The 13585-nt window shown below is 43.4% G+C and overlaps 1 protein-coding gene across 2 annotated transcripts in view; it reads left to right on the forward strand.

Annotated features, from left to right (window-relative positions):
* Window positions 1-6237: 6237 nt before the first annotated feature.
* The window catches only part of NFRKB (nuclear factor related to kappaB binding protein), a 32528-nt gene continuing 25180 nt past the window's right edge, over window positions 6238-13585 (forward strand). The window contains exons 1-2 of one of the 2 annotated variants that reach the window (XM_065882121.1): window positions 6238-6405; window positions 8418-8619. In XM_065882121.1, coding sequence (XP_065738193.1) covers window positions 6271-6405; window positions 8418-8619 — 337 coding nt within the window. In that variant the 5' untranslated portion in view covers window positions 6238-6270. The remainder of the gene's footprint in view (window positions 6406-8417; window positions 8620-13585) is intronic. The other variant, XM_065882120.1, reaches the window with a different exon arrangement.

Genomic DNA, 13585 nt, shown 5'->3' on the forward strand with positions numbered 1-13585 from the left:
CTTCCATCCTTGAGCCAGAATCAAACAGTCACATCATGTCTTTTCTAATTCATATGTCTGGAACATCTGGAAGCTTCTGACACTTAGAACTCTTTTTTAAGATTTATCACTCAAGAGTTTGGAAATCACAGTTTTGACGCTTATACATACACTGGGGCTTATTTTATCAAGGTCATCTTTACCAAATGGACTCTTCAAACCCTAGGAGTTTCTGCCAAGGAATGGAGAGCTTTCAGGGGAAAGTAGATTTCAAGACAGAGAAACCTTGCCTTGCTCTTGAGTTGGTTTTTTAACACATAGATAAGCCTTACTTTTCCTTTGTGGAAATATTAAGCAGTGTATTGTGTTTGTACCAAAGGTGGATAAAGGATGTGCCAAGTCCATGGCCACTGGACTTGTTGATTCCAAGCCATGGCACCAAAGGCGAAGGTGCATTTTATGGGCGTGTATTAGGTCACAACTGCTTCATCTTGTGAGTTTGCATTCTCAGTAACTTAACAAAGGGAGCCCATTGAATATGAAAATTAAAATGATGAAGCAAAGGTTTCATCAGTGATGGTCTGAAGGAAAAACTGTTACCTAAATTTTTCTTATTGCTGATTTTTAAAAAACTTGCCCTTTTTGGAAAACCGTTGTTGGGCTATTTTGGTAGTGCTTTCCACAGACCCTGGCCCTCAGCGGACTAGGCCAGAACCTCATGTTCTGATAGATCTTACTTTATTACTCCACAACTGTGGACTCCCTGTACAAGAAAAGGATGCTTGGTGTCAAGAGAATTTAGACTCCCAGGTTACAGGTTGGCCTCCCATTCTCTGGTTGTACTTGTATGAATAAGGAGATATTGGAGATGACAGTAGCAAGAAAAATGATTGATACTAAAACAACTATATAGAGCGTAAAAAGCACTGAGACCTTGTCCTGCCTTTCAGGATCTATTTACCACTCATTGGTAACGGGTGAATCCTTGCTCGTACTAGGTGTACCTGCAACCCTCGCTCACAGCATGCAGTGTATTTTAGTACTTCTAATGCTGTCTTAAAATGAACATTCTTTCAGGTTGGATAGAAAGGTGGTCCTCCTTTCAACTTGAAATGTATTGCAATTCATCTGGACCTTTTGGTAAGATGACTAACTTCACACCTAGGGGAAAAATAAAAATGTGGGGACCATTTATAATACGTTAGAGTAATTATAAGGGATCTGGAAGGAATCCGATCTTAATAATTACATTGTCAGTTGGGAGAGGGAGAAAAACTGCCTCAGTGATAGCGTTTCTTATTGTTCCTGTTTGGGAGTCTTATTAGCTATGAATTCAATGGGGAAAATATTTCCCTTCTTTTTACTGTACATTCCAGCTGTGCACATAAAACACTGCAGAAATCAGTATGTCGTTTAACAACTTTTTGTGACATACTAATACATTTTTAGAATAATTATGGCAGGGTAGAATTTATCATTCCAGAACAGAAAGACCTACCTTCAGTTTCAAATGAAGTTAAATAATTTATTTTATTGACATTTCTGGGTAAAAACTGGTTCTATAAATTAAGAAGTATAGTAGCTTCTTTATGGTAAAGATACCTTTTTGAAAAGAAAACAATTCTGTGAAGTAACTTTACTAATATGTAGACTTCGCACTTTATTATTGAGACCTCATTCATTTAGTTATCCCTGACAATTTAGGCACTAAGAGAACTTGAGAGTTACTTGGTAATTGTGTAGAAAATGAAAATGGACTCTATATCTTTGGTAACAGAGGTAATGCTGATGTTTTCAATAGAAAATATTGACTCCGTGTCACAATACAGAGATTTTTGAGTCCCAAAGTCCTACAGTGTGATGATTATAAATATCCTAGTGTCCAGTCTAGAGAGACTTGCTAGGTGAAAGCATATTAGACTTTCCCAAAGGTCCAGTTTAGTTTTTATAACTTAAATTTGGTCCTGTTGGTTCCTTTTTAATTTGAACCAGCAAGGTATTCCTCCCTCCCCTCAGGAATAACTCACTGATTAAAATGGAAAACTATCACTGAATGGAATGTTCATTTTATGCCAGTTATTTCAAGTTTTAAAATACACAGAAGAGAAAAAGGATTGCGGAAGGACCTCTGTTTCTTTCCCATCTAAGTTCTTTTTTTTTCCCCTTTTGTTTTTTTTGTCCTTATGTGGAATACGACTCTAAAACTAATTTGTATATTATCAACCAGAGATGCAGGTGTGGCAGTCAAGCCAAACAACATTGCTTTAAGATCAGGTATTCTGTATATTTATTCTAAGGTAATGGCTTTTCAAAAGGACTTGGATTTGAAGAGATGGCAGATTATAAGCCATCTAAAGACCCAATTTGGAAAAAATGTCTGTAGCCAATGTTTATACTGTGGCCTCGCCTAAGACGCACTGGCATTGTAGACTTGGATCAGTGCAGTGTGAGCATTTTGGAGTAGGTTACATAGAGATTTTACATTGTTACTGTTTCATTTGTGCCCACATAAACAGATATTTCATCCTGTAAAATTCCTGTTATTCCGGAGAAACCTATTGTTTTGATTTTCTGGAATTGTTTTCTGATTTGGAATTATCCTTTCAAAAAACTCTTAAGATATGTAGGGCTAAAAAGCACTTCATGAGATGCTGAAGCTGACCCACAGGTTGAAAATGTTGACCCTATCCTGTTATTTAAATGTGAACATTTACTGTACATTCAGTGAGTTATAGTGTTAATAGTCTTGTGCTACTCAGCAGGTGTAAAAATTAATAAATATTTTTTTTAATAAACATCTTTCTGTTTGTATGTGTACAAGTTACAAGAGCTTCTGAGATCATTACTTTTTTTTTTAAATAGTACAACTTACATTGTTTTGACTCTTTGGTTCACTCTGGTGTGGTCAGAGACATAAGGTCAGGGAATTTATGGTTGGTAATATGGAATGATGTTCCCCTCCCCTTTTACTTGGTGGTTTCTAATTCGAGACCCCTCCCAACAATCTAACAGGAACTAGGGGCAGGCACTCAGCCAGCTCGGGAAGAGCGATTGGCTTTATTTGGAAACCACTATTTGCCAACCAGGGAGGAACACCAGCTTGACTGACATGTTTCCATTTCGTGGAGAGAACTGAGGATGCTCTCTGCACGACAGGTTGGAAGCAGCTGTGAAAGAAGTGTGAAGCGGTTCTAAGTAAAACCTAGTTTATAAGAAAGCGGCCTAGATTCTTAACGAGAGGAAGATTAATCGAGTTTGAGTAAGAAAATGTGTTTCTTCGATGTGTGTACTGTCTTTCCGGACGTCGAGGGTCCAGGGACCGGAGAGAGACGGGAGAGAGAAGTGGGGCCACGCCCGGGTGGGTTGCGGGGCACAGGCTGTGGTTCGCGTTCTCCTCAACGAAACTCGAGAAATCGCAAAATGGGAACTAATAGTGCACACAGCTGTGGTACAAAGACAATGATGGAAAGTGCTCAGCCTAGTGCCTGGAGCAGGCTATGAGATATGCAAAAACGTTAGCTAGTAACTAGCTAACGTTTGCATATTCACTCACTCACGGAGCTCACGCATGGGCTCCGGAGCCTCAATTCGCGGCCAGGTGACTGGCGACACCACCCTCCGGAAGCTTCTAAGCCAGGTGAGACCAACGAGACGCCTGCAAACTGCATCCCAAGGCCCAGCCCCACGGCCTCACGCCTCTCTAGGTTAGGCCCCGCGAGCCCCGCCCCGCCCCGCCCCCGGCACTTCCAGGCCCCGCCCCATGCAGTTCAGGCCCCGCCCCTCAGGCCCCGCCCCTTCCGCCGCCCGAGCCCGGAGCGTGCGCGCACCGAGACGCCTTGCGGGAGCGAGCGCGTCAGGGAACCCGCGGGCCGAGAAGCGCAGCGGGTTCGGAGACTAGCGCCCGCGGCGCAGGTAAGGCCGGGCCGGGGCGGTGAAAGGTTTAAAGTGTTGCCGGGGAGCGGAGGGAGGGAGGGAGCGAGCGAGAGTCTGGGCCTTCGAGGGTCGCTGCTCCTGTGGGCACGGGACAGGGGAGCGGGCGTGTCGGGAGGCGGGTGGCCCGGGTGGGTGGGGGTTAGAGTTAGGCATGGTGTTGGGGGAGGGGCTGTGGGCGCGGAGGTGCGGTTTAGCGGGGCGGGACCCGGGCCTCGGGCTTGTGAGAGGCCGGCTAGGGAGGGGTTTGCAGTTTGGAGCCGGCGGTTGCTCCGGAAGGAGTCTGGGGTTTGGCTTCTGAGTTGGGGAGGGTCCAGGAGGGAAGGTTATCCCAGGTGCCGAGGAAAGGCCGTTGGGAGAGGCCTTCCCGGTCTAGTAAAGATGGACCTCTTTGGTCCAGGACGCCGCAAGACTTAGAAGTCCTTGGCTTCCGGTTTTCAACCCTTTGGAAGCTGCCTGCTTTTTGTATTTTGAGATCCTCTTCAGAATAGTAGCGGGGCACAGGTTGCCACTCGAATAGATTAAATTTAGCTACACGTTCACTAATTGAAGTGAATTGAAGTGAAGCTAATTGAAGAAGCTAGCTTCACTAATTGAAGTGAAGCTCATTGAAGAAACTTGTGAGCAAGTTGTGAAACAGGTGATCCTCCTGAGAGTCAGGTAAAACACTGGCTTTGCAGCTCTTACCCTCTTCTGTGCCAGTTCTGGCTATAAAGAGGACTTTATTCTGAGCGTCAGGTTGCATCTACACTTCTTTTCTTTTTAAAAGTTTTGTTAAATGCAAATGCCATGTGCTTTCTTACCTGCAGTCAGTTATTTAGGCACCAGGGGTGTTCAGGGTGCGGTAGTTCATCATGTGCTGAAGGGTGATGGGACACAGTTGCTTGGTGATGACGCAGCTGCTTTGAACACTAATCTTTCCACTGTACCTTTATGTAGATCTGACATCTCTTCCAGATAACTTGAAATAATTAGTGCAAACGTGCTTATTTTAGTAGTAGTATTACAAGTCTACTCTTTATCATTTGAGAGTTTCAGGATGAGAAGTCATTACATGAGTACGTGAAGTTATATAAATGCATCCACCTGGAGGTTATTCATTGCAGGATTCCAGGATTGGAAATAACAGTAGAGAGGACCGGGTCCAGCTGTCCTTCATCTTACATAGTTAAGGAAATTGACAGCCTGTGAGGTGAGATTTGCCCAAAGTCACTGAGATGAGGCTAGGAGTTTGGTGTTTCATCTGTTAAATCTGTTGTGTTTTTTTTTTTTTTCTCTCCTTTCTATTTGGTAGAAATCAGAGAGAGAGAATGGTTTTAGCAAATGTTTGTGGAGTGGTTGAATTCAGCCTCCCTGTGGCCCTGTTAACTGTGGCTTCAGCTGTGCACCTGATTCCAGCCATCAGCCTTATGAGATGCTCTCTGAAAAAGTTTTCCTATGTACTTTTCTAAAGGTAGCCAGCAGTGTTTAGTTGTTACAGGAAGGAGAAAAATAGCATTTCATCTACATGGTTATAAGTATCAGCTGGACCAACTAAAGTGGGTTGGCCGCTGACTTTGCTGGCTGTCCTGGTCAGGTGCTTGGATCCTACAGAGTTTATGGGGACTGACAAAGTCATATTAAGATGCTTGCTTTTCCTGATTTAAACTGAGAGTTTATCCAGGAGGTGTTGTATGTAGTGTTAAGAACATGGGTTTGCAGTCATGCAGACTTGAGTTTCAGTCCTACCTCTGGGGTTGGGCAAGTTGCTTATCTATTTTGATCCTAGGTTTTAGTATCTGTGGAATAGATGTAATAACCCTATCTTGTACATTTACAAGAATTAAATCAGGTGTATGAAAGGTCTGGCACTTAACAGGCCCTCATTAAATAACTTAGTGTTACTGTCTGAATTTTACTACTCTGTGGATTTTTAGTGAAATTTCTTTTGTGAAGGAACAACAGCTAAAAAAAAAAATAATAAATTATGTTAGAGTGAGAGATTATTGGCCTGGGAAGTCTAAATTATGGACCGTGATCTAGTTATTTAATCTTTGAGTCTCGTTGTGCTCCTGTGTAAAATGGAGGTGTAAGAAATTCTATAAATTGGGGAGTCACTGTAGAAGTATTCTGAGTAATGAGAGACCTACTGGCTAAGATCTGAAATTCAGATGAGGGTGTAATGGTGGAAGGGAGGGAGAAGAGCTGTTTAGCTGTCGTTAGGGTGTATGGATAAGGTAGAATAGATTTGAGATTGAATATTTTCTGGGCCAGAATATTTTGTGAAAGAGCGTTAGTATCAACAGATCCCTGGGACTTCTGCCTTTCTGTCTCGAGGTCTGACTGCATTTATTTGTCTAGGCTACCCGTGGAACATAAGCAATGGATTCCTTGGACCATATGCTGACGGATCCCTTGGAGCTGGGCCCGTGTGGAGATGGCCACGGCACGCGGATCATGGAGGACTGCCTCCTGGGGGGCACTAGGGTTAGTCTGCCCGAGGACCTTCTGGAGGATGTGAGTAGTGACAGCGGCACCATCTTTTTCTTTCTAGCAGTTCCTCTCAGCCTTTTCCACACTCTGCAAGTTTTCAGTCTTTTGTGCTCCCTTCTTTCTGATTTTCTACATTGCAACCAGAGTGTTTTTTTTATTTTTAAGTTTAAGTCTGTTTAATAGTCTGATTAAGGAAGAAAGTATAAGCTACATTCTGCATGTTTAATAACATGTAACTCTATAATGACATACGCCATATTTTGACAAGATAATTTTCAGCAGTTAGCAAAAGTTTTATATTTAAGGGCAGAATTGTGTATATCTTTACATTAGAATGTTTACCCATGTTGTGAATCATGAAACAAAACGCAAACATATTATCTCTGTCCATAAGGTAACCAACTTGCTAGTCAGTTAATAGTACCTTCCCTGGGATAGCATTAATGGTGTGCTTTTGACCACTTTTCACAGGCAGTCATCATGATTATTATGGTGGCATTTATTTAGTGCTTATTATGTGCAAGGCACTAGGTATGCTGAAACGTGTTTATCCTCTTGTTTATCTTGCCATAGTTCAAACATATGGACAGGCGTAGAGTATCATATGGCGAACATCTGTGCATCATTCGGTTTGGGGAGATAATTTCATTTAGTTATATTTGGTTCAGGTTTTTCTTTCATAATGTGTCAAAAATTGTAGATAAAATTAAAGCCACCATTTTGCCCTTATTCCCTCTCCTACCCAAAGTAACAGGTACTGAACTTGGTGTATTATCTTTCCCATTCATGTTTTCTTTGCATGCTCTTACAAGTAAACCTCTTCGTGTCATTCATTCAGCCAGCAAACACTTGTTTTATTGAAATACCTACTTTATGCCAGAAGCTGAGCTGCCAGGAATCAAGTGGTATGCAGAAACAGGTTTGCAGGGGGAGATCTTGGCCAGGGAGCCAGAGGAGCTTTGGTGCCTGCTTGCTGAGACGCCTGGCAGGTGGCTGGTTTCTGGGTTCTCTCCTGCTTAAACCCTTCGGTGGCTCCCCATTGTCCTTAGGATAAGGTTACAAGTACTTGACATGCTTATAGGTCCCTTGCTCCTCTCTCTGCTGTCTGCTGCTTCCCTTTCCTTCCCTGTTGTTGAGCTAGCCAGACGTTGCCTGAACTCTTTTTTTATTTTTTATTTCATTTATTTATTTTTAAAATTATTTATTTATTTGGCTGCATCGAGTCTTAGTGGTGGCACGCAAGACCTTTGTTTCAGCATGCAGGCTCTTTTGTTGTGGTGCACGGGCTCTAGAACGGGCAGGCTCAGTAGTTGCAGCACGTGGGCTTAGTTGTCTTGTAGCACGTGGGATCTTAGTTCCCTGACCAGGGACTGAACTTGAGCCCGGCAGTGAAGTCCTAACCACTGGACCATCAGGGAATTCCCAACACATCTCTCAAGTTTTTTTTTTTTTTTTTAAGTTTATTTATTTGTTTATTTTATTTTTGGCTGTGTTCGGTGTTTGTTGCTGTGCGTGGGCTTTCTCTAGCTGTGGCGAGCGGGAGCTGCTCTTCCTTACGGAGTGCGGGCTTCTCATTGCGGTGGCTTCTCTCGTTGTGGAGCACGGGCTCTAGGCACGCGGGCTCAGTAGTTGTGGCTTGCAGGCTCTAGAGTGCAGGCTCAGTAGTTGTGGCGTGCGGGCTTAGTTGCTCCGCAACATGTGGGATCTTCCCGGGCCAGGGCTCGAACCCGTGTCCCCTGCATTGGCAGGCGGATTCCTAAGCACTGTGCCACCAGGGAGGCCCTGACCTCTCAAGTTTTGAGAATTGAGTAAAGATCAGAGGAATTTTAGTTTGTTTAAAAAATGTAAAAACTTGGATGATGGTGATTTTTGCACAACTTTGTGATTGTACTTAATGCCACTGAACCATACACTCAAAAATGGACAAAATGGTAGATTTTATGTTATGCATGTGTTATCCACTTATGCACAAAAAACTTAAAAACTTCATTTTTTTTCTTGCTCACTTTTCCTCCTGCTTTTCCTGATTCTCCCAGCCCGAGATCTTCTTTGACGTAGTCAGCTTCTCAACGTGGCAGGAAGTACTGAGCGCCTCGCAGCGCGAGCACCTCCAGCAGTTTCTGCCCCGCTTTCCTGAGGACAGTACTGAGCAGCAGGATGAGCTCATCCTCGCCCTGTTCCGTGGGGAGAACTTCCGCTTCGGAAACCCTCTGCACATCGCCCAGAAGCTTTTCCGAGGTGTGTAGCTCAGCATTCTTGTTTTGAGAGGACTGGAGGGTGGGAACACACCCACTTCTGTGCATACTCCTTTCTTCGTTTTATTCTATTTTTATGTATAGACACTGACTCCAAGTCCTTTCATGCAACACTTTGCTGCCTAGGCCGTTCTTTTTTTTTTTTTAATAAAAATTTTTAACTTACATAGGAAACATATAAATCATAATTGTAATGCTCATTGATGTGTTATATGAACTCAGCTGTGTAACCACCACCCAGATCGAGAAGTAAAACATTATTAGCATCTTAGAGGCACCCTTTATGACTAGTCTTCAAAAATTATTAGAAACAGTTTACCATTTGGTTTATCACATGGATGTATGTGTGTGTGACGCACATACACATATTTTTTCCTGCAGAAAACCTGACACTTTACCACCAAGCACCTCAGTGTGTATGTATCTCTTAGCAAAGACATCCTTCCACATAATCACAGTCTTAAATTCACCCCCAAGGAACTTTACATTGAACAAGTAATAGCCTAGAATATCCCATATTCAGATTTTCTCAGTTGTTCCCAATGTCAGTTGGCCTTTATTTATTTTTAACATCTTCATTGGGGTATAATTGCTTTACAATGGTGTGTTACTTTCTGCTTTATAACAAAGTGAATCAGTTATACATATACATATGTCCCCATATCTCTTCCCTCTTGCGTCTCCCTCCCTCCCACCCTCCCTATCCCACCCCTCCAGTTGGTCACAAAGCACCGAGCTGATCTCCCTGTGCTATGTAGCTGCTTCCCACTAGCTGTCTACTTTACATTTGGTAGTGGCTATATGTCCATGCCACTCTCTCGCCTCGTCACAGCTTACCCTTCCCCCTCCCCATATCGTCAAGTCCATTCTCTAGTAGGTCTGTGTCTTTATTCCTGTCTTACCCCTGGGTTCTTCATGACATTTTTTTTTTCTTAGAGTCCATATATATGTGTTAGCATACGGTATTTGTCTTTCTCTTTCTGACTTACTTCACTCTGTATGACAGACTCTAGGTCTATCCACCTCATTACAAATAGCTCAATTTCGTTTCTTTTTATGGCTGGGTAGTATTCCATTGTATATATGTGCCACTTCTTTATCCATTCATCTGATGATGGGCTCTTAGGTTGTTTCCATCTCCGGGCTATTGTAAATAGAGCTGCAATGAACATTTTGGTACATGACTCTTCGAATTATGGTTTTCTCAGGGTATATGCCCAGTAGTGGGATTGCTGGGTCATATGGTAGTTCTATAAGGAACCTCCATACTGTTCTCCATAGTGGCTGTACCAATTCACATTCCCACCAGCAGTGCAAGAGGGTCCTCTTTTCTCCACACCCTCTCCAGCATTTATTGTTTGCAGATTTTTTGATGATGGCCATTCTGACTGGTGTGAGGTGATACCTCATTGTAGTTTTGATTTGCATTTCTCTAATGATTAATGATGTTGAGCATCCTTTCATGTGTTTGTTGGCAATCTGTATGTCTTCTTTGGAGAAATGTCTGTTTAGGTCTTCTGCCCATTTTTGGATTGGGTTGTTTGTTTTTTTGATATTGAGCTGCATGAGCTGCTTGTAAATTTTGGAGATTAATCCTTTGTCAGTTGCTTCATTTGCAAATATTTTCTCCCATTCTGAGGATTGTCTTTTCATCTTGTTTATGGTTTCATTTGCTGTGCAAAAGCTTTTAAGTTTCATTGGGTCCCATTTGTTTATTTTTGTTTTTATTTCCATTTCTCTAGGAGATGGGTCAAAAAGGACCTTGCTGTGATTTATATCATAGAGTGTTCTGCCTATGTTTTCCTCTAAGAGTTTGATAGTGTCTGGCCTTACATTTAGGTCTTTAATCCATTTTGAGTTTATTTTTGTGTATGGTGTTAGGGAGTGTTCTAATTTCATACTTTTACATATAGCTGTCCAGTTTTCCCAGCACCACTCAGTTGGCTTTTAAATAGTTGGCTTTTAAATCCAGGATCCACTCAAGATTCATGTGTTGTGTTTGGATCTTCTGTCTCTCAGTTCCCTGAATCTAGGGCCCTCTGCCTTTTTTTCCTTGTCTTTCAAAATACACTTGTGAAGAGCCCAGGACACTTGAATTGTAAAATGTCTTGCTTTCTGGGGAGTTGTTGTCTTGCTTCGTCATAATTAGTTTTGGGTTAAACATTTTGCCAAGAAAGGAGATGGGAAATGTCATTTCTTTCTCATGCCTCCACTCAGGGGATATGTGATGTCAGTCTTGCATTGTTGGTAGGGAGGCTTTTGATCACTTGGCTCTGTGGTATCTGCCAGAGCTACTGACTGTAAGGGCACCTTTTTCCCCCTATAATTAAGAAGCAATCTGTAGGGTGATATTTAGGGTGATATTTAGGGACCATGTGATAATCTTATTTTCCAAAAACATTTGTTTTACCCAGCGGTTTTAGCATCCACTGACCCTTGCCTGAACCGGTCATTACATTGGGGATTCCAGAATGGTTTGGGGCCACTTTTCAGTCACAGTTTGCTCTCTGTCCAGTGGAGAGGAGGAGAGGATGCTTCTTCCCTTCCCACTTTCTGGGGTGACTTTGCTTTGGCTGGAGGCCCTGAAAGATAGCACATCTTGAGTTTGTGAAACTGGACAGCTTGACAGCTGCAAAAAGACTGGAGGGAATAAGCTTATCATTTCAAACCGCATTATCTTAAGGTTTAAAATGAGCATTCCCTCCTTTGGTGGATCATTAAGGAGGAGTTCCCTTCTGGTTGGCCAGTGTTTTATGTCGCTGAAGCCAGGGTCTCAGGTGGGATAAGCTGGTAGGCCTGGTTGGTAGTAGAGGCCATATCAGGGACTGTGTGTAACGCTGGCACGTTTCCTTCCAAAACAATGTGGTGGTCAGGTAAGGATGCAACCGAGGAATGCAAGACAGAAGTTCTGCAATGTCTGGTGTCATGTTTCAGGTCCCGCAGTGATGAGGACAGTTGCGTTACCACGGTTATTGTGGTTATGTGTCTTGACTGAGCTGGCATTGCTTTCAGTGTGCTTTTATTTTTGCTTATCTTTTCTGGTTCTGTTTTAAAAGCTCACCTTTTCCATAAGTTCCAAGTGCTTGTCGAGCTCCCTTGACTTCTGTTTCCTACAGGAAAGAGTTGTCATGAGCTTCAGCTTCCCACTTGCAGCCTCCCCCCAGCACACTGTAGTCGTTTTCCTCCTGACCTACTTTTGCTTGTCTCGGAGGAAGGATATTTTCCGTCTGTTTAAGGTTAACCTCTGCTCTTGATCCTCTCATGTTTTACGTCCTCCAGGACCTCGTTTCTCAGTGAACCGTTCTACCGTGTGTACTTACTCCACTCCTTTTTCAGCCTGTAGATGTGGTCATGGGTCTCACACTAAAAGAGTCCTTAACCATCTGTCCCCTTCACTGTCCTCTGTCATTTTCCCTTTTCTCCGAACTTCCTGAAAGGCATCCATAGCCGCCGTCCGCTGGTGGCTGTTCCCTATGCCTGCCAACACCTTCGACTTTCTAAATTTTAAATTTCAAACCTACAGAAAAGTTACAAGAATTTATAATTGACACCCGCATACTCCTTACCAGGTTCACCAACTCTGAATATTTTGCCACATTTTTTTCTTGTCAATATTGTACTTATTACCACTATTTTTATTTTTGCTGAACCACTTGAGAGTATTGCAGACCTAAGACTCCTGATTTTTCAGCATTCATCTTTGAAGAACAAGAACATTCTCTTAAGTAACCAGAAATGATCAAATTCAGAAATATGGAAAATACTGTATTTAATTTAAATTCTGTACTTAAATTCTGTATTTCAGTATACAATTTAACAGTGACATATTGTTATCTAATGTGTGGTCCGTATTCCTGTTTTGCTAGTTGTTTCAGTGCTTGCTTCTTCCTCTGCTCCATTTCTTTTCAGTGAATGTGTAATTTGCAAACCAGCATATGGCTTTTCTGTTCTCTCCTTAACCCCTTCTGTAGCATTTGATGCCTTGACCTCCATCGTGAGACTCCCCCCCCTTTGCAGCTGTGGCCCTCCCCGTCCTGGCTTCCTCCTGTGCCTGAGACGCCCTCCCCGCACCCCTCTCTCTGCTGAGCCCTCATCCGCTCGCTATTCCTGCCTCTGCTCCTGCCGTTAGGCCCTCTCTCCCTCCCCGCCTGCCTGCTCTCACCCACCAGCTCTTCTCTGGGGGCTCTCGCCGGGGCTGCTCTAGCCACCATCTCCACACAGCCACCAGCGTGAGCATCTCAAAACTTTGCTTTTCAGAGTGTTTACCAATTGCCTTCACTTGGAATAAAATTCACAGCCTACCAGGCTCTGTTGCCCCCGGTTTACTGACTTCTCCTGGTGCTGCAGTCTCTCTTGCCGCTGCTCTCTGGCCCAGCGCCGCCAATAGAAATGTTACGTGAGCCACACGTTCAATTAAAAAATTTCCAGTACCAGGGCTTCCCTGGTGGCGCAGTGGTTGAGAGTCCGCCTGCCGATGCAGGGGACGCAGGTTCGTGCCCGGTCGGGGAGGATCCCACGTGCTGCGGAGCGGCTGGGCCCGTGAGCCATGGCCGCTGAGCCTGCGCGTCCGGAGCCTGTGCTCCGCAACGGGAGGGGCCACAGTAGTGAGAGGCCCACGTACCGCAAAAAAAAAAAAAAAATTTCCAGTACCCACATTAAGAATAGTAAAAGCAGTTTAATTTTAATAATATATTTTCTTTAAGTTGATGTACTCAAAATGTTATTTATTTTTTAAAATAAATTTATTTATTTAATTAATTTATTTTTGGCTGCATTGGGTCTTCATTGCTGCACACGGGCTTTCTCTAGTTGCAGCAAGCGGGGGCTACTCTTCGTTGCGGTGCATGGGCTTCTCATTGTGGTGGCTTCTCTTGTGGCAGAGCATGGGCTCTAGGCACGTGGGCTTCAGTAGTTGTGGCACGAGGGCTCAGTAGTTGTGGCTCACGGGC

The sequence above is a fragment of the Phocoena phocoena genome, chromosome 8 (genome assembly GCF_963924675.1).
Source record: "Phocoena phocoena chromosome 8, mPhoPho1.1, whole genome shotgun sequence".
In the NCBI taxonomy this organism is placed as follows: Eukaryota; Metazoa; Chordata; class Mammalia; order Artiodactyla; family Phocoenidae; genus Phocoena; species Phocoena phocoena.